Source organism: Macaca nemestrina, chromosome 19, assembly GCF_043159975.1.
Source record: "Macaca nemestrina isolate mMacNem1 chromosome 19, mMacNem.hap1, whole genome shotgun sequence".
NCBI classification, from domain to species: Eukaryota; Metazoa; Chordata; class Mammalia; order Primates; family Cercopithecidae; genus Macaca; species Macaca nemestrina.
In genome coordinates, this window is record NC_092143.1 from 45,236,124 (window position 1) to 45,256,680 (window position 20,557).

The 20,557-nt window shown below is 47.9% G+C and overlaps 1 protein-coding gene across 3 annotated transcripts in view; it reads left to right on the forward strand.

The window, feature by feature from the left end:
* The window catches only part of LOC105499667 (ST8 alpha-N-acetyl-neuraminide alpha-2,8-sialyltransferase 5), a 96,166-nt gene extending 75,980 nt beyond the window's left edge, over positions 1–20,186 (forward strand). For all 3 annotated transcript variants that reach the window (XM_011772401.2, XM_011772417.2, XM_011772406.2), the window contains 5 exons: positions 142–228; positions 3,417–3,561; positions 6,040–6,152; positions 16,388–16,480; positions 18,331–20,186. In XM_011772401.2, coding sequence (XP_011770703.1) covers positions 142–228; positions 3,417–3,561; positions 6,040–6,152; positions 16,388–16,480; positions 18,331–18,799 — 907 coding nt within the window. In that variant the 3' untranslated portion in view covers positions 18,800–20,186. The remainder of the gene's footprint in view (positions 1–141; positions 229–3,416; positions 3,562–6,039; positions 6,153–16,387; positions 16,481–18,330) is intronic.
* Positions 20,187–20,557: the final 371 nt, after the last annotated feature.

Sequence of the window (20,557 nt, forward strand, 5' to 3'; positions counted from 1 at the left end):
GAAAAGAAAACATGGTCAATGCCAAGGGCCAGCCCTGGAACTGGACTCGGCTGTGGGAGATCAGGAGGGAGCGTTTCTGGGAATGATCGCACTCTGTCCTACCTGCCCCGCTCATGTGCTCTTCTGTCCTCTACTCCCAAGGGTGAAGCAGTCAGAGCTGTTCGACAGGTGGAAGAGCCTCCAGATGTGCAAATGGGCGATGAACATCTCTGAGGCCAACCAGTTCAAGTATCTATGATTCGTCTGTCCTCCCTTCTCCTTGTATAGTTCTCCTCACTGCCACCTCTTCCAGTCTCCGTCGTCCTGCAAGGCCCAGCTCTCAGTGGGCATCTTCCCTAGAGCAGGCCCTGACTGGGCTGAGGAATCTGAGCAGTGTGGGGGACTGATTCAACATGCAGGCTGAGGCGGGCACCTTGCCCAGGTGCCGTCTTCCACCTTCTCTCCCTCAGTCCTTGCAGCAGCCTTGCGAGGTTGGTGGTGCCATCTCCAGTACACAGCTGAGGTTCACTGAGGCTATTAGCAGGGAAGCATGTGCCAGTGGTCTCTGGCAGGCCTGTGTGAAGGCGCATTATGCATTCTCTATGGCCTCCTAGTCCTCACCTCCCCTGTCCTGGGGCAGCCACTCTGGCCCAGTGACTTCTCTCCTTCTCAGAGCGCTTGAGTTCTTCCAGCCTCCACGAGACATTTGAGCCCTGCTGCAGATTATTTTATAAATGCTGTCTAACCAAAATGAGCAGATTATAAACTCCCAGAGAGGTAAGAGCTGGATCTTAAAGTTCTCCTGTGGGAACTCAGCACATAACAGATGTCCAAAAATTCTTTTTGATGGATAGTAAACTTTAGGGTCTTCTCTATCTCTAAAATTCTGTGAGCTTATGGGATTATTTTAGTGCAGGTAGACTTTATTTTATGGAGTTGATGTGATCTGGCAATTTGTGTCTATGCTGGATTTCAGCACTCAGGTCCAAGTTTAAATGTACTGAGGAGCTCTAAGCATGAAGGAGTCCTGCACGAGAGATTGTGAAAAGCAAAGATGACTAAGCTTTTTCTTTATAAATCGTTTGTTCCAATTTGCTGCAGCTCCAGACGAAATCTAGAGGTAGAGTAGTAGTTTTAAGAGGCACATTTTCAGAAATGTGAATGTTTAAAGTGATAACACTTCAAGATCCGGTGCCAGAGGCCTCTGAGAGACTACAAAGACCCAGCAAAGGCCTGACAGTAGTTTGCAGAGACTCACCTATCATAAAAAACAGAACATGAGCTTGAGCAAAGTGCTGGGAGAGTAGAGAATAGATCCATAATCTGTGCTGCCAATTGGCCCCTTAGAAACGTTACCATGCACACTGCACAGAGGTGCCCCTGGGGGCGAGTGAGACCTGGCACACTGAGAGTATGGCTGATAAAACACTCAGTCTGGACCAGGTCAGTGAGAAGCAAAAGCCTGTTGTCCAGGCTTAGGACAGAATAGAAGTCTCAGCAATGGACCAGGCGTGGTGGCTCACGCCTATAATCCCAGCACTTTGGGAGGCCAAGGTGGGCGGATCACGAGGTCAGGAGTTCGAGATCAGCCTGGCCAACATGGTGAAACCCTGTCTGTACTAAAAATACAAAGAAATTAGCCAGACCTGTTGGTGCATGCCTATAGTCCCAGCTACTTGGGAGGCTGAGGCAGGAGAATTGCTTGAACCCAGGAGGTGGAGGTTGCAGTGAGCGGAGATCACGCCAATGCACTCCAGCCTGGGCAACAGAGCGAGACTCCATTTCAAAAAAAAAAAAAAAAAGTCTCAGCAGTGGGACTCACATATCTCAGGAAACATGAAGCAACAGGGAAATCATGTGGCAAGAGGAAAACAGGGATGAGTGTGGGAGCCTTTGGCAGGGACAAGACAGCACAGTGCAGGGGTGGAGCTCTGGGCATGAGGGGTGTGGAGCAGTTTCAGGTGTGAGAAAAGGCAGTGACATCAGGCTTTGCCATGCTCTCAGTGAGAAAACCTTCCAGGCTGGTCATTGCCTCCCTTTGCTCTCATTTCAAGCTCATGAAACAATGATGAGATGCTTCATTCAGGCTGGCAGGAACCTGGTGCCATGAGGGAGTGGCAGGTGGGTGTTAGAAGGCAGGCATGAGCATTCCAGTTACAGGAAAGGAATCCTGTAACTGAGGCCTTCTCCCACCCTGCTGCCTACAAATAGGCACGCTGACATTCTGGTTTGTATATCAGTCGCTCATGAGCTTGGTTAGTGTGAGTCAGTCTCCCTCAATAGGAGTGCTCTCCAGTGGGCTGACAAGACTGAGCTTCTGAACTAGCAAAGCTAAAAGGCCCAGATGCTGGTTTGTAATGCCAACCCATGGCCCTGCCTTGCCAGGCCTTTGGCCTCCTCTCTAGGAAGCCTTAAGTTACATTCTGAAACCCAGCTCTCTATAGGAAATTCTGCTCTCTGTGACTGGGAGCCAGCTGGGCTTCCCAGTGAAGTACCTGCAAGAGATGAAATAATAATAAAAAAAAAATTATAGGCTGGGCATGGTGGCTCACACCTGTAATCCCAGCACTTTGGGAGGCTGAGAGGCTGAAGCAGGTGGATCACCTGAGGTTAGGAGTTCGAGACCAGCCTGGCCAACATGGAGAAACCCTGACTTTACTTAAAAAAAAAAAAAAAAAAAAAATTAGCTGGGCATGGTGGTGCATGCCTGTAATCCCAGCTACTTGGGAGGCTGTGGCAGGAGAATCGCTTGAACCCGGAAGGCGGAGATTGCAGTGAGCAGAGATTGCACCATTGCACTCCAACCTGGGCAACAGAGTAAGACCCTGTCTCAAAAAAAAAAAAAAAAAAAAAAGATTATAAAACCTTCCTGGCTTTGGCAAGCTGCAATCACAAGTTACAGAGGATCAGAGGTAGAAGAGCCAAGCCTGCATGAAGAAAGTAGGGCCCAGAGAGAGAGACACCTTCCAGTAGCCTCACAACTGGTCGGGGCAGAGCAGAAGCGAGAATCCGGGCCTCTTGACACCAGGACTGCAACCCAAGTTTCCGTGCCAGGCCTGGCTTGGAGCTCTTCGGAAAGCTCCTCCTCACCCTCTGTTAGTGGCCAGGACTTGGGCTCCATGGAGGAGTTCTGTCAGTGCAGACAGGGGCAGCTGGGTGGGGCTTCATGGAAAGAAACCTGGCCTGGGCCCTGAATGAGTGGCAGAAGGCAGGGGCCTTGGGAGAGGCGTTGAAAAGGGAGGGGACAGCATGAGCAGAGGTGCAGGGTGGGTGCGAGCCTGGGAATGAGTGGGCAGGAGAGGCCTTGGCTCCATGCACGGTGGGGGTGAGCGTGGAGATGGGTGGGCAGGAGAGGCCTCGGCTTCACCCCTCTATTCTTCTTGAGGCTGTGCTCTGCCCTGCATCATGTCTTTCCTGCCTGTCTCCCTGCCTGGCAGGTCCACTCTGTCCAGGTGCTGCAACGCCCCTGCCTTTCTCTTCACCACCCAGAAGAACACTCCCCTGGGGACAAAGCTCAAGTATGAGGTGGACACCAGCGGCATCTATCACATCAACCAGGAGATTTTCCGCATGTTTCCCAAGGTGCTGCTTTGGGCAGGGGCGGTCTGGGTGAGGCGAGGGAGCCGGGCCCTGTAGCCCTCCGTGGCAATGTCCCTGGGGTTTTTCATGGTTCACTCACTGTCCTCTGGACTCAGTCGTCTTGGTCCTGGTTGACCAGTTGTCTGAGGTGCAGTAGCCCACCCTCTGGGTTTCTTTGGGGGTTCTGAGAACCATGAATGCCAACTGGCTATGATTTGAGTGACTTTTGGCGAGAAAGTGACTAGAAAATTCTGAGTATTGCATTACTTGCAGAGGATATCCTGCAGATATGGGAGAGAATGACGACACATTTGTCCCCCACCTGAGGTAGGCACACGAGCGAAAACACATGCAGAGGTTGTGAGCACAAGAATGAACCACCCCGTGCAGATCTAGACTCTGAAATGTTCAGCTCCCTGGATGACCATGGGCAGATATTTTGTCTTTCAAAACCTCAGTCTTCTTATTTGTAACACCGGGGTTTGAACTATGAATAGATTTGGCTGATTATAACAGAACATCTAAAATATCAGAGACTTAATCAAGATAGATATTTATTTTTTTCCTTTCACATAAAAGAGTTCTGGAGGTAGGCGGTGCAGGGCTGGCACGGTGGCTCCCTGGTCATGGAGGACCACAAAATGAGTGAGCCACAGACCTGAATGGTTTAATTCACTGACCTTGGCCACTGAGAACTGCAGTGAGTGAGCCACAGACGTGAAATGTTCAGATCACTGATGCTGTGCACCTGCAATCACCTGGGCTGACTGTTGGTGCAGACTCACTGCACTAGTCTCAGAGAAGGGGCGCTGGAACCTGCACTTTCAGCCAGTTGTGGCAATTACCCAGGTGTGGTGGCGTATGGACTCTGAAGAGGAGGAAGGTTGCATGGGTGTGTTCATAATCACATCCAGGAGAGCTCTGGGCCCGGGACAGCACTTAGTGAATGTAGTTTATAGAAATTCTGAGTGGGGGCATGTGGAGGTCTTTTTGGATGAAATCTGAAGGCCTTGGCTGCCTTGCTTCTTGGCTGAGTGTGAAACAAAGCCCAGAGTTCCCTGCATTCTGTGACTGGTACCAGAGTGTATAGGTAAGACTCATGCATTCTGGGGATGTGGGGGAAGAGCTGAAGGTGAGCAGTGTCAAATGTGTTCTCACTCACTGTGGCCCTAAGGGAGGATGGTATTGAGCAACCTTTACAAGGTGGGTCTTACAAGGCCTGGAACATGAGGCTGGTGACAGCAGGTGACTTGCATCTCACGAAGGTAATGCCAGTGGGTGTAACACAACTTAGTATGACATACAGATCCAAGGAGAGCGGGGTATGGACCACTGAAGCCCAGGGACAGACAGCAGTGCTCACCAGACATTCTCCAGAACGCACCAGGCAGTAACTGTTTTAGGATTTGCAGTTCATAGTCTCTCTGTCACTGCTACTCACCTCTGTCATTCTAGCACAAAGCAGCCACAGACATGAGTAAACAAATGAGAGTAGCTATGTTCCAGTAACACTTTCAATCTTATTAGATGCCGAAATTGGAATTTTACATAGTTTTCATGTATCACAAAATCGTTTCTTCTTTGGGTTGTTTCCAACCACTTAAAAATATAAAATCCATTCCTGGCTTGCAAGTTACACAAAAACAGACGGTAAGCCAGATGTGGCCCATGGGCTGTATGTAGTTCGCTTGTCCCTGAATTAAAGCAATGTGACATAGAATCACATTTCCTGAACTTCCCTAAATATAAGTGTCTCTTTGTGTTTGTAAAAAATTCAGCTTCCCAGCCTCCGATCTGTGAGACTGTGATTCTGTGGTGCTGGGATGGAGCCCAGAAATTTATATTTTCAGAAAGTATCCCAGGTAGTTCTTAACTTACAGAAGTTTAGGAAACACCCATATAGAACATAATAAACTTTTGATGATTTTTCTGAACATGACTTTTTTTTTTTTTTCCTCTCTCGTACAAGTCTAATAGTGCAGTTTACTCACCCACTGGCTGTGAGATGCCCCTGGTTTCCCTTTCTTGGCTCACTGGGCCTGTCCATCCAGAGAAAATGGACCATGAATAAGGACAGTCTCCCACAGAAGTCCCCCTTAATTTTAGCTTGATTCCTGATGGTCCCAGGGCAGCGTGATTCTCCACGAGACCCCGCCTGGCTGCTGGTCCCACCTGAAGCACAGGCTACAGGCCTGGCCCATTTCGTGCAGGACTGCCAGTTGCTGTGTGCCAGGAGGAAAGCTGCCCAGCAGGCCCTGGGCATCAGGGATGGGAGTGGCCTTTGGGGCCATCTAATAGTAACAAGACTCTTGATCACTCTTCCCATCTGTAAAGTGGAAAGCCGCTTTCCTCCCACATTCCCCACAAGGCTGCCTCTTGGGGCCAGGAGCTAACAGGGGTAGGTGTGCTTGCAGAGGTGAGAGTCGCAGGTGGAGGCAGGGGGTGGCTTGGCTCTGACAGCTTTGCCTTTGCCTCCCCCAGGACATGCCCTACTACCGATCCCAGTTTAAGAAGTGTGCTGTGGTGGGCAACGGAGGCATCCTGAAGAACAGCCGCTGCGGGAGGGAGATCAACAGCGCCGACTTCGTCTTCCGGTAAAAGAAACCCTGGCACTGCCCTTGCCACTACCCCGTGGCCCTCCTCCTCCATATTCTTCCCCGGTGCCCTAATGCTACCCTTTAAGCAAGTAATCCCCACTCCCCACCCCTGCAGACCCTCAGGTCTGGGATATCCCTTCTTCTCTCCAGCCCCAACCCTTTGGGGAAGTCGTTAAACTCCCAGGTCCTCAGTGTCCACATCTGCACAATGGGAGCTATGTTAAGAGCAAAGGGCATCACAGATTTGAAGGCACTGAGGACTCAGGAGTTTGCAGCTGTGTCGGGAGGTCGTCTGGGCGCCATCATCTTGGGTGGGTGCTACCCTTCCAGAAGCACTGGTGGAACCAGGGCACCCTTGTGGCAGACACCAATATTGGCTTCAACTAAACCAGAGACTGGTCCTTGCACTTCTTCCTTACATAAAGCCCCACTCTTATCTCTTAGTGAATCTTCATGTATATCTTTAGCCTGGGTGAAGAAGGTGGGTTGAAAATAAGAGCTTAAAGCAAACAGACTTGGGTTGAGTCTGCAGTGGGGTCGCAGGAAGCATGGATCCACAATCATTGGGCCACTCATTACGTGTCAGGTTGGGGAGGGTAGAGCAGGTTTGGTGTGATTTGAGGTCCTAAAATAAAGGGACTTCTGCATATTTTGGGTTCTTGGATGTCCAACCCCAGCCTCTATCTCTAGAAGAAGGAAGACTTGGGCACCCTGTGTCACCTGCTGTCGCAGACGGAGTGTGAGAGACACACCTCTCTGTGATCTAGAGTCTGCCCACGTGCTCCCTGTGGATGCCTAGTCGAGTCCAGCTTTGAAGGTTAAGCTTCCTCCAACACCGAAATCTCTGGCCCTCACTGAATCCTTAGCCCAGCCACATTCCTGCCAGGGGAGGCAGGGAAAGCCTCTTTCTTTTTTTTTTTTTTTTTATTTATTATTATTATACTTTAAGTTGTAGGGTACATGTGCATAACGTGTAGGTTTGTTACATATGTATACTTGTGCCATGTTGGTGTGCTGCACCCATCAACTCGTCATTTACATCAGGTATAACTCCCAATGCAATCCCTCCCCCCTCCCCCCCTCCCCCCTCCCCATGATTGGCCCCGGTGTGTGATGTTCTCCTTCCTGAGTCCAAGTGATCTCATTGTTCAGTTCCCACCTATGAGTGAGAACATGCGGTGTTTGGTTTTCTGTTCTTGTGATAGTTTGCTAAGAATGATGGTTTCCAGCTGCGTCCATGTCCCTACAAAGGACACAAACTCATCCTTTTTGATGGCTGCATAGTATTCCATGGTGTATATGTGCCACATTTTCTTAATCCAATCTGTCACTGATGGACATTTGGGTTGATTCCAAGTCTTTGCTATTGTGAATAGTGCTGCAAGAAACATACGTGTGCATATGTCTTTATAGCAGCATAATTTATAATCCTTTGGGTATATACCCAGTAATGGGATGGCTGGGTCATATGGTACATCTAGTTCTAGATCCTTGAGGAATCGCCATACTGTTTTCCATAATGGTTGAACTAGTTTACAATCCCACCAACAGTGTAAAAGTGTTCCTATTTCTCCACATCCTCTCCAGCACCTGTTGTTTCCTGACTTTTTAATGATCGCCATTCTAACCGGTATGAGATGGTATCTCATTGTGGTTTTGATTTGCATTTCTCTGATGGCCAGTGATGATGAGCATTTTTTCATGTGTCTGTTGGCTGTATGAATGTCTTCTTTTGAGAAATGTCTGTTCATATCCTGTGCCCACTTTTTGATGGGGTTGTTTTTTTCTTGTAAATTTGTTTGAGTTCTTTGTAGGTTCTGGATATTAGCCCTTTGTCAGATGAGTAGATTGCAAAAATTTTCTCCCATTCTGTAGGTTGCCTGTTCACTCTGATGGTAGTTTCTTGCTGTGCAGAAGCTCTTTAGTTTAATGAGATCCCATTTGTCAATTTTGGCTTTTGCTGCTGTTGCTTTTGGTGTTTTAGACATGAAGTCTTTGCCCATGCCTATGTCCTGGATGGTACTACCTAGGTTTTCCTCTAGGATTTTTATGGTATTAGGTCTAACATTTAAGTCTCTAATCCATCTTGAATTAATTTTCGTATAAGGAGTAAGGAAAGGATCCAGTTTCAGCTTTCTACTTATGGCTAGCCAATTTTCCCAGCACCATTTATTAAATAGGGAATCCTTTCCCCATTTCTTGTTTCTCTCAGGTTTGTCAAAGATCAGATGGCTATAGATGTGTGGTATTATTTCTGAGGACTCTGTTCTGTTCCATTGGTCTATATCTCTGTTTTGGTACCAGTACCATGCTGTTTTGGTTACTGTAGCCTTGTAGTATAGTTTGAAGTCAGGTAGCGTGATGCCTCCAGCTTGTTCTTTTGACTTAGGATTGTCTTGGAGATGCGGGCCCTTTTTTGGTTCCATATGAACTTTAAAGCAGTTTTTTCCAATTCTGTGAAGAAACTCATTGGTAGCTTGATGGGGATGGCATTGAATCTATAAATTACCTTGGGCAGTATGGCCATTTTCACGATATTGATTCTTCCTATCCATGAGCATGGTATGTTCTTCCATTTGTTTGTGTCCTCTTTTATTTCACTGAGCAGTGGTTTGTAGTTCTCCTTGAAGAGGTCCTTTACATCCCTTGTAAGTTGGATTCCTAGGTATTTGATTCTCTTTGAAGCAATTGTGAATGGAAGTTCATTCCTGATTTGGCTCTCTGTTTGTCTGTTACTGGTGTATAAGAATGCTTGTGATTTTTGCACATTAATTTTGTATCCTGAGACTTTGCTGAAGTTGCTTATCAGCTTAAGGAGATTTTGGGCTGAGACAATGGGGTTTTCTAAATATACAATCATGTCATCTGCAAACAGGGACAATTTGACTTCTTCTTTTCCTAACTGAATACCCTTGATTTCTTTCTCTTGCCTAATTGCCCTAGCCAGAACTTCCAACACTATGTTGAATAGGAGTGGTGAGAGAGGGCATCCCTGTCTTGTGCCAGTTTTCAAAGGGAATTTTTCCAGTTTTTGCCCATTCAGTATGATATTGGCTGTGGGTTTGTCATACATAGCTCTCATGATTTTGAGGTACGTTCCATCAATACCGAATTTCTTGAGCGTTTTTAGCATGAAGGGCTGTTGAATTTTGTCAAAAGCCTTTTCTGCATCTATTGAGATAATCATGTGGTTCTTGTCTTTGGTTCTGTTTATATGCTGGATTATGTTTATTGATTTGTGAATGTTGAACCAGCCTTGCATCCCAGGGATGAAGCCCACTTGATCATGGTGGATAAGCTTTTTGATGTGTTGCTGAATCCAGTTTGCCAGTATTTTATTGAGGATTTTTGCATCGATGTTCATCAGGGATATTGGTCTAAAATTCTCTTTTTTTGTTGTGTCTCTGCCAGGCTTTGGTATCAGGATGATGTTGGCCTCATAAAATGAGTTAGGGAGGATTCCCTCTTTCTATTGATTGGAATAGTTTCAGAAGGAATGGTACCAACTCCTCCTTGTACCTCTGGTAGAATTCAGCTGTGAATCCATCTGGTCCTGGACTTTTTTTGGTTGGTAGGCTATTAATTATTGCCTCAATTTCAGAGCCTACTATTGGTCTATTCAGGGATTCAACTTCTTCCTGGTTTAGTCTTGGAAGAGTGTAAGTGTCCAGGAAATTATCCATTTCTTCTAGATTTTCCAGTTTATTTGCGTAGAGGTGTTTATAGTATTCTCTGATGGTAGTTTGTATTTCTGTGGGGTCGGTGGTGATATCCCCTTTATCATTTTTAATTGCGTCGATTTGATTCTTCTCTCTTTTCTTCTTTATTAGTCTTGCTAGTGGTCTGTCAATTTTGTTGATCTTTTCAAAAAACCAACTCCTGGATTCATTGATTTTTTGGAGAGTTTTTTGTGTCTCTATCTCCTTCAGTTCTGCTCTGATCTTAGTTATTTCTTGCCTTCTGCTAGCTTTCAAATGTGTTTGCTCTTGCTTCTCTAGTTCTTTTAATTGTGATGTTAGAGTGTCAATTTTAGATCTTTCCTGCTTTCTCTTGTGGGCATTTAGTGCTATAAATTTCCCTCTACACACTGCTTTAAATGTGTCCCAGAGATTCTGGTATGTTGTATCTTTGTTCTCATTGGTTTCAAAGAACATCTTTATTTCTGCCTTCATTTCGTTATGTACCCAGTAGTCATTCAGGAGCAGGTTGTTCAGTTTCCATGTAGTTGAGCGGTTTTGATTGAGTTTCTTAGTCCTGAGTTCTAGTTTGATTGTACTGTGGTCTGAGAGACAGTTTGTTATAATTTCTGTTCTTGTACATTTGCTGAGGAGTGCTTTACTTCCAATTACGTGGTCGATTTTGGAGTAAGTACGATGTGGTGCTGAGAAGAATGTATATTCTGTTGATTTGGGGTGGAGAGTTCTATAGATGTCTATTAGGTCCCCTTGGTGCAGAGTTGAGTTCAATTCCTGGATATCCTTGTTAACTTTCTGTCTCGTTGATCTGTCTAATGTTGACAGTGGAGTGTTGAAGTCTCCCATTATTATTGTATGGGAGTCTAAGTCTCTTTGTAAGTCTCTAAGGACTTGCTTTATGAATCTGGGTGCTCCTGTATTGGGTGCATATATATTTAGGATAGTTAGCTCTTCCTGTTGAATTGATCCCTTTACCATTATGTAATGGCCTTCTTTGTCTCTTTTGATCTTTGATGGTTTAAAGTCTGTTTTATCAGAGACTAGGATTGCAACCCCCGCTTTTTTTTGTTCTCCATTTGCTTGGTAAATCTTCCTCCATCCCTTTATTTTGAGCCTATGTATGTCTCTGCGTGTGAGATGGGTCTCCTGAATACAGCAGACTGATGGGTCTTGACTCTTCATCCAGTTTGCCAGTCTGTGTCTTTTAATTGGAGCATTTAGTCCATTTACATTTAAGGTTAAGATTGTTATGTGTTAACTTGATCCTGCCATTATGATACTAGCTGGTTATTTTGCTCGTTAGTTGATGCAGTTTCTTCCTAGCCTCGATGGTCTTTACATTTTGGCATGTTTTTGCAATGGCTGGTACCGGTTGTTCCTTTCCATGTTTAGTGCTTCCTTCAGGGTCTCTTGTAAGGCAGGCCTAGTGGTGACAAAATCTCTAAGCATTTGCTTATCTGTAAAGGATTTTATTTCTCCTTCACTTATGAAACTTAGTTTGGCTGGATATGAAATTCTGGGTTGAAAATTCTTTTCTTTAAGAATGTTGAATATTGGCCCCCACTCTCTTCTGGCTTGGAGAGTTTCTGCCGAGAGATCTGCTGTTAGTCTGATGGGCTTCCCTTTGTGGGTAACCCGACCTTTCTCTCTGGCTGCCCTTAAGATTTTTTCCTTCATTTCAACTTTGGTGAATCTGGCAATTATGTGTCTTGGAGTTGCTCTTCTCGAGGAGTATCTTTGTGGCATTCTCTGTATTTCCTGGATTTGAATGTTGGCCTGCCCTACTAGGTTGGGGAAGTTCTCCTGGATGATATCCTGAAGAGTGTTTTCCAACTTGGTTCCATTTTCCCCCTCACTTTCAGGCACCCCAATCAGACGTAGATTTGGTCTTTTTACATAATCCCATACTTCTTGCAGGCTTTGTTCATTTCTTTTTCTTCTTTTTTCTTTTGGTTTCTCTTCTCGCTTCATTTCATTCATTTGATCCTCAATCGCTGATACTCTTTCTTCCAGTTGATCGAGTCGGTTACTGAAGCTTGTGCATTTGTCACGTATTTCTCGTGTCATGGTTTTCATCTCTTTCATTTTGTTTATGACCTTCTCTGCATTAATTACTCTAGCCATCAATTCTTCCACTTTTTTTTCAAGATTTTTAGTTTCTTTGCGCTGGGTACGTAATTCCTCCTTTAGCTCTGAGAAATTTGATGGACTGAAGCTTTCTTCTCTCATCTCATCAAAGTCATTCTCCGTCCAGCTTTGATCCGTTGCTGGCGATGAGCTGCGCTCCTTTGCCGGGGGAGATGCGCTCTTATTTTTTGAATTTCCAGCTTTTCTGCCCTGCTTTTTCCCCATCTTTGTGGTTTTATCTGCCTCTGGTCTTTGATGATGGTGATGTACTGATGGGGTTTTGGTGTAGGTGTCCTTCCTGTTTGATAGTTTTCCTTCTAACAGTCAGGACCCTCAGCTGTATGTCTGTTGGAGATTGCTTGAGGTCCACTCCAGACGCTGTTTGCCTGGGTATCAGCAGCAGAGGCTGCAGAAGATAGAATATTTCTGAACAGCGAGTGTACCTGTCCGATTCTTGCTTTGGAAGCTTCCTCTCAGGGGTGTACTCCACCCTGTGAGGTGTGGGGTGTCAGACTGCCCCTAGTGGGGGATGTCTCCCAGTTAGGCTACTCAGGGGTCAGGGACCCACTTGAGCAGGGAGTCTGTCCCTTCTCAGATCTCAACCTCCGTGTTGGGAGATCCACTGCTCTCTTCAAAGCTGTCAGACAGAGTCGTTTGCGTCTGCAGAGGTTTCGGCTGCGTTTGGTATTGCCCTGTCCCCAGAGGTGGAGTCTACAGAGACAGGCAGGTTTCCTTGAGCTGCTGTGAGCTCCACCCAGTTCGAGCTTCCCAGCAGCTTTGTTTACCTACTTAAGCCTCAGCAATGGCGGGCGCCCCTCCCCGAGCCTCGCTGCTGCCTTGCCGGTAGATCACAGACTGCTGTGCTAGCAATGAGGGAGGCTCCGTGGGTGTGGGACCCTCCCGGCCAGGTGTGGGATATGATCTCCTGGTGTGCCTGTTTGCTTAAAGCGCAGTATTGGGGTGGGAGTTACCCGATTTTCCAGGTGTTGTGTGTCTCAGTTCCCCTGGCTAGGAAAAGGGATTCCCTTCCCCCTTGCGCTTCCCAGGTGAGGCAATGCCTCGCCCTGCTTCAGCTCTCGCTGGTCGGGCTGCAGCAGCTGACCAGCACCGATCCTCCGGCACTCCCCAGTGAGATGAACCCAGTACCTCAGTTGAAAATGCAGAAATCACTGGTGTTCTGTGTCGCTCGCGCTGGGAGTTGGAGACTAGAGCTGTTCCTATTCGGCCATCTTGCTCCGCCCACGGAAAGCCTCTTTCAAGATGGTCTTTTGAGGAGAAGCCAAGGTCTATGGGGTCTCCCTGAACTTTGATCCAGGCTCCAGCATTGCTAGGCATATGACCTCAGGAATGTCATGTCATCCTTCTGGGCCTTGTTTTCCTCATCTGCAAAATGGGGGTAAGGATAGCAGCTCCATCAGTTTTGGGATTAAATGACATAATGATTGTATAACTCTTAGTACCTCCAGCACTGGACACACCATTAGAGCCCAGTTAATGCCAGCAACTGCCCCCCAGGTCCTGTTCCCTCTGGCTGGAATGCTGTCTCCCCAGCCCCTGCATCCTGCTTTGCCAACTGCCGCTTGTCCTTCCAAGCTTAGCTCAAGAATCACCCACTCCTTCCCTGGCTAAACCCACTTGCACTCTTTTCTGGGCTCCCACGGAACCTGGTGTCCACCTCTCATGCGGCCTTTAACACCCAGCCCTATAACCAGGGACCCGCTAAGTGGTCTCACTCTTGCAGATTGGAAACACACAGAGAACTTCTGTTTACAGTAACTGATATAATTGGCACAACATAACTACTCAGAAAAATGAGTCTTCAATGAAGGAATGAAGGCGTGAATGAAAGAATGGACTTAAGTGATTTTCAGGGCTAAGAAGTGGAGCGTATAGTGGTTCTGTCCACAGGCTCTGAAGCTGGGGAGCCTGGTTTGAGTTAGAAAAAGCTGTGTTACTTTGCATAAGTTACCTAGCCACTACACCTTTATCTCCTAAAATGAAAGATGAGGATGATAATAGTACCTACCCGTTGGGGTCAGTATGAGGAATAAATGAATTAATGTTTAAAATCTTCAAACAATGCGGGACACATACTAAGTTTTATTATAATGAAAATGTTATTTTAAAATATTCCTCTCATTTTACAGATGAAAAACAATTTTTTGGGAGGGGATGATATTCCTTGCTAGGGTCATGGGGGCTAGTCATAGTCAGAAATGGGATATAGTTCTGGTCTTGCATTCTTTCTGTGATATCACATCATTTCCCTAGCTTGATCATATGACAGTAAGCGTCTCCCTCAAAGGGGCTAGTCTCTTGTCCCACCACCTAAAATCTGCTAAGATCTGTGAGAGCACACAGCTGTGTTTGCTAGTTTTGGAAATGCTGTGGGCCCTTCCGTTCTCATCGTCATCATCGTCAGAGCAGTGCGGCAGCAGCAAAGCCTTGCTGGGTGCTTGTATGTGCATGCCAAGATGCCCTGAGACTCCATCCTGTTCTAGGCATGTCCACACTAGATGCTATTGTACTGGGAACGAGACCTGGGCTTGGAGTCAGGCCCGTCCTCCGCCCTGCCTTGACCCTCTGAATGCCTAGTTTCTCATTTGCAACACAGGGAGCCTAATATCTGCCACCCGAGGTTATTGATGGCTCATATAATCCTGTGAAAGTTCCTGGCATGCCACAGATGCTCAAAAAAAATGGCAATTGACTGTAGACACCCCCGACTCCCCCGCTCAGTCTTTAACGATAATATAAAACCTGCCTTTCATAGTGGTCTGATAGACAGGGGTGTGGTTGGATCATAAAGTAGGTGAAAGTCATAGTCCTGTTATAGAGGGTTCTTCTGCACAGTTATTCCTTAAACCCATGGCTTTCCCTTGACGAAGGGCCACATTCTTCACATGGCCCACCGTCCCTTATAGTCTGGCCCCTTCTTCCGTCTCTGCCCTCAGCTTGTACCATTCCCACCTTGCCTGTGCTCCAGTCACCAGGCCACAGTCACTCCTGGGTGCTTCATGTTCTCATCTACCACAGGACCTTTGCACAGGACCTGTGTCTGGAATGCTCATGAGTTCCATGTTCACCCAGCTAACACCTGCTTATTTCAAAATTTATTATTCATCCATTCATTATGTAGTATTTGATATGAAGAATATTTGCACCACCTAAGTATGAAGCAAAACAATAAAATGAATATTTGTAGAACAACCACTTGATTTAAGAAGTTGAATGTTTGTATCGAGCCTTTGTATCAACTGATGTGCTCCTTCCCATTCTACCTCTGTTTCCCCCAAGAGGTGTCGCTACCCTGAATTGAGTACTTAATCATTCTCTCATTGTTAAAAATTGTTTTGTCATATGTAGATTTACCCCTGACAATGTATTGTTAAACTATGTTTGTTTGGGGCTGTATTCGTTTCCTATTGCTGCTATAAAAAAAATACTACCAAATTAGTGGTTTAAACAACACAGATTTTATTATCTTACAGTCTTGGAGGTCAGAAGTCTCACTGGACTAAAATCAAGGTGTCTGCAGAACTGCATTCCCTTCTGGGGGCTCTCAGGGAGAATTCGTTTCCTTTTTCAGCTCCTAGAAGCTCCTTGTAGTCCTTGGCTCATGGCAGAGCCCACAGTGGAGTATCTTCCAGTCTCTTTCTTTGACTCCAATTCTGTTGCCACGTATTTTCTTCTTCTCCCTGGTTGTCATATCACCTCTTATAAAGACACTTGTGATGACACTGGACTCCCCCAGATAACTCAGGGCAATGACTCCATCTCAAGATCCTAAACTTAATTGCAGCTGCAGAGTCCCTTCTGCCACATAAGGCTGCATAGTCACAGGTTCCAGGGATTAGGACGTGGACACCTTTGGGGGCTATTACTCTTCCTACTATGGGGCTTTCTACAAATGGTGGTGACTTGCTTTTGCATGCAATATGTGTTGCATTTCTAAGATGCATCTTTGAATATATCCCATGTTTATTTAGCCTTTCTCCTGCCACAGGACTTTTGCTCACTTCCTCCTTCAGACCTCAGCTCAAGCATTGCTTCCTCAGGGAAGCCTTGGCTCTCTAGAAAAGGAGATGCTCCCCTGCCACCTGTCCTCTGAAAGCCATAATCCCATCCTCCAGAGGTCCAGGGACTATCCAAGCTTATAACTGCATTTTACATCTGGTGGTTTATCTGCCCCATGTGTCTGGAACTTCAGCAAGGCCTGTTGGCTGTCCCAGTGCCTGATAAGGAGCAGAAGAACGACTGTCTTACCACCTGGCCACAGAGAACCTGCCTAGCTGGTTGCTGTTGCATCCCTCTGCCCACATGATCACCATCCCTCCCCTCCCCTTGCGCCTTCCCCAGCCTGACCTATTGAATGACTGACCACCTTGGGCTGCCTCTTCTCTTCTGCAGGTGCAACCTGCCCCCCATCTCAGAGAAGTATACCATGGACGTGGGGGTGAAGACGGATGTGGTCACTGTGAACCCCAGCATCATCACAGAGAGGTCAGTGGCCCTCTTTCTAGAGCTGCACTGTCCAAAATGTTAGCCAGTAGTCACATGCAGCTACTGGGCACTGGAAGTGTGGCTAGTCCAGATGGAGATGTGCTGGCTGTGAGTGTAAAACACACACTGGGTTTCAAAGACTTAATACAAAAGCAGGATAACGTCTAATTAACTTGTTATATTAATTACATGTTGAAGTAATAGTATTTTCGAAATAGTGGGTTAAAGAAAATATAAAAACTTCACCCATTTCTATTTTTTCACATGTGCTTACTCGGACATGGTTAAATTCCATATGTGGCCTGCATTATTTCTTTTGGACAGTGCTGGTCTACACCACCTTCACCTAGAGATGGGCGGGAGAGCTTTCCAGGGTGTGACCAGGGCAGGCAGCTCCCTACCTGGCTGTGTCCAGGTGGTACTGGGGAGAAGCTCACACTGAGATCTCAGCTCCCCTCCTGGCTCCCCTCCTCTCATCTCCCACTGTCCCCTCCTCTTATATGTCCTCTGACTTGGTTGGTGTGACTATGCCCAGGGCTAGGGTTTCAACACTTCCCCTAAAACCTTCCGGATGAACTTTCACAGAGGAACTGCATGCTGCAGGTGTACGAGAATGCATCGATGCTGCTGCCCACCTTCTACAACACGCGCAACACGGATGTGTCCATCCGTGTCAAGTACGTGCTGGATGACTTTGAGTCACCCAAGCTGTCTACGACTTCCACCCGCAGTACCTGGTCAGTGTGTCGCGCTACTGGCTCAGCCTGGGGGTGTGAACCAAGCACATCAGCACTGTCCTCACTGTGGCCACCGCGGCACTGGAGCTCTATGGGGTTCATCTGGACGGTTTTAGGGGAATTGTTGAAACTCTAGCCCTGGGCATAGTCACACCAACCAGGTCAGAGGACATGTAAGAGGAGGGGACAGTGGGAGATGAGAGGAGGGGGTCATTGAATTGGATCAGATGCCCAGGGAACAGCTATTAAGGGGCGAGAAGAGACAGAAAAGTCACCGAGTGAAGGAGTGCTCAGAGACGAGAGAGAGGGCCCAAGAGGGGAGGCTGCTTAATGTAAAGAAATGGGGCCAGGCATGGTGTCTCATGCCTATAACCACAGCGCTTTGGGAGGCTGAGGCCGGAGTGTGGCTTGCGGCCAGGAGTTGGAGACTAGCTTGGGCAACATCGCAAGTCCCTGGTCTCTACAAAAAATTAAAATAAAAAAAAAATAGCCAAGTATTGTGATGCACACCTGTAGTCTCAGCTACTCAGGAGGCTGAGGTGGGGGGATTGTTTGAGCCCAGGATTTCGAGGCTGCAATGAGCTATGATTGCACCACTGCACTCCAGCCTGCATGACAGAGCAAGACCCTGTGTCTAAAAACAACACACTAGTGTGTGAGAGAGAAACGGAGGCTGCAGGAGAAGAAGCTTCTGAGCCAGGACAGGCAGCTGCATATGGGATTCGTTCCTGGGGATCTTGAGGATGACAGTACAGGTGAATGGAGTGAGGCCTCTAGAGCAAGCCTCCACTCCGGCAACCACTTCCCTGATGAGCCTCCCTTGGGCCACCCTCATCCTTTTGGGTTCAGCATTGCCCTGCCCCCTGCAGCCACACCCTGGATATCTGTCCCTTTGGATCCCAACTGCCCTCTCCTGCACCCACTTACAGAAACTCAGCTGCCCATGAGAGAGGTCTCATCTTCATCTGCACAGGTGCGTGAGGTGTCAGGAGGCAGGTGGCCTGATAAGTCCCTTCCGTCCTTTGTAAAGCCCCAGGGTGCAAGGGGTGGGGAAGCGAGGGGCGTCGGGGCACAGAGGAGTGGGCGCTCACCTCTCACTCGCGCCCTGCGCAGGTTCCACAAGCTGGAGAAGTGGCGGCGGCCGTTCTACCGCGTGCTGCAGGTATATGAGAACGCGTCGGTGCTGCTGCCCGCCTTCTACAACACGCGCAACACCGACGTGTCCATCCGCGTCAAGTACGTGCTGGACGACTTCGAGTCGCCGCAGGCTGTCTACTACTTCCACCCACAGTACCTGGTCAACGTGTCGCGCTACTGGCTCAGCCTGGGCGTGCGAGCCAAGCGCATCAGCACTGGCCTCATTCTGGCCACTGCGGCGCTGGAGCTCTGTGAGGAGGTGCACCTCTTCGGCTTCTGGGCCTTCCCCATGAACCCCTCGGGCCTCTACATCACTCACCACTACTATGACAACGTCAAGCCGCGTCCTGGCTTCCACGCCATGCCCTCCGAGATCTTCAACTTCCTGCACTTGCACAGCCGAGGCATCCTCCGCGTGCACACGGGCACCTGCAGCTGCTGCTGATGGCGGCTCACCAGGCTGTCCGGCAAGCGGTGCATTCTCTCCTGCTGTCCCTACCGGTTGAACTGGGAGTCCTGAACCGGGCAGCGTGGGGACCTGGCGTTCAGACTGCCTCTCCCTCCGTAGTTCAGTTCTGTACTTGGATACTGGGGTGGGGAGGCAGGTTTGGGAACCGGGGCAGAATCAGCTCTGTGCTGAGCCTCCTGGCCTGGCCCCCACCGGTGCATCTGCCCAGTGCCTCCACCTGCCCCGGCTAGCATGCTGCTGGACCACACCCCAAGATCAGGGGCCCTGGGGACTGCAAGTGAATAAAGCACATTTCCACCCAATTTTGTCATCCGAGAGAGAGCACAAACTGCAGACCCTTGTTGCAGCTAAAGGAAGGCCCTACAGAGAATGGAATCAAGGGCAGAGACAGGACACTTCACAGGACACTTGAGCACAGTGAAGATTTTATTCACACTTTTGGTTCCTGAGTTTTATATCGAGGACTCAGCTATGAATTGCTATCTAAATCTCAGAGCTTAGAGGCCAACCCAGTGACTAGACCTTCCAGTGAAGAAAGTGATCTCAAGAGGTCCAGGGACTTAACAGCCAAGCCACACCACCCGACACGTTCTTCCATGACACACAGAGATCTAACGCAAGGCCTGGGTTATGTCTTGGTTGAGACATCACCTGAGAAGCACCACATCCTTTCAGACACATCCTCGGACACACACGCAGTCTTGGTGCCCCCAGGTTCAATCCTACGTTCGTTCTTTTGATGAGAAGGAAATAAACCAAACCAGCCACTTGCACCATGGCTTCCAAGCCAATGTTATTGACTCAATAAGTGCTTAGCGATTGACTTCCTCTTCTGTCTCCCTATTTTCAGCTCCATTTAAACCAGGAGTTATTTATAAAGACCTCTTCCTCTCATGTCTCTGAATCCTGCAGAATCCTGCTGTATCGTGTTCCTCAGTCGGAACCATAGGCTCTGGGCTGGAAAGCACTGACATGTCAGGTGGTGAGCTTAGCAGAGAGAAGCGAGTTGTGGCCTCCGACACCAGCATCACTGAGGCTTCTGCTGGGAAGACGGGACTTCTCACAGCCAAGCCTGGGCTTGGGGCAGTCAGTCAGGCTTAGGCAGAGAGGGGTTCACATGTCATTTCACACCTGAAATTAATTCCCTTTGCTTCTCCCTATGGTGTTTCCACCATAAATGGGACGGTGTCTAAGAGACACTTGGTGAACTGCCTTAGAACTTAGCTTTGTGGAACCATAGGATGTGAGTGCTGGGAGGAGGACTTCAGCCCACCTGCCTGGCTACCTGTCTCCCTCCCTCCTTCCTTTCTACCTCCCTCACTTCCTCTTTTCTTCCTCCCCTTAAACATTTCTGGAAAGCCTATTCTGCTTTGGTCTGTGGTGGGACTTAGGAAGACATGAGGATAAACAAAGGCATTATCTGTATCTTCTGGGGATGCAGGGCCCAGAGACTATAGGCCCAGTCCCACGTGCTGGGTGCTCTGGGAGGGTTAGGAGCTGTGAGAATATAGCAGGGAGTGGCATCTGCTATCCAGTCACCTCATTTGACAGGCCCCTTGGCTGAGCCAGTCAGGGATGAGGAGAGCACAAGCTTTACCCCAGGCTTCCAGGCTCCTGATCCAGGGCTCCATTCTTGGCCAAACCTTTGTGTCTTGGCTTGTGCTTCCTGTGGTGGGTTGTTGTGGAGCCTGTGCCCTGTACACAACACTGTTCTCAATGCTGACTCTCACCTGC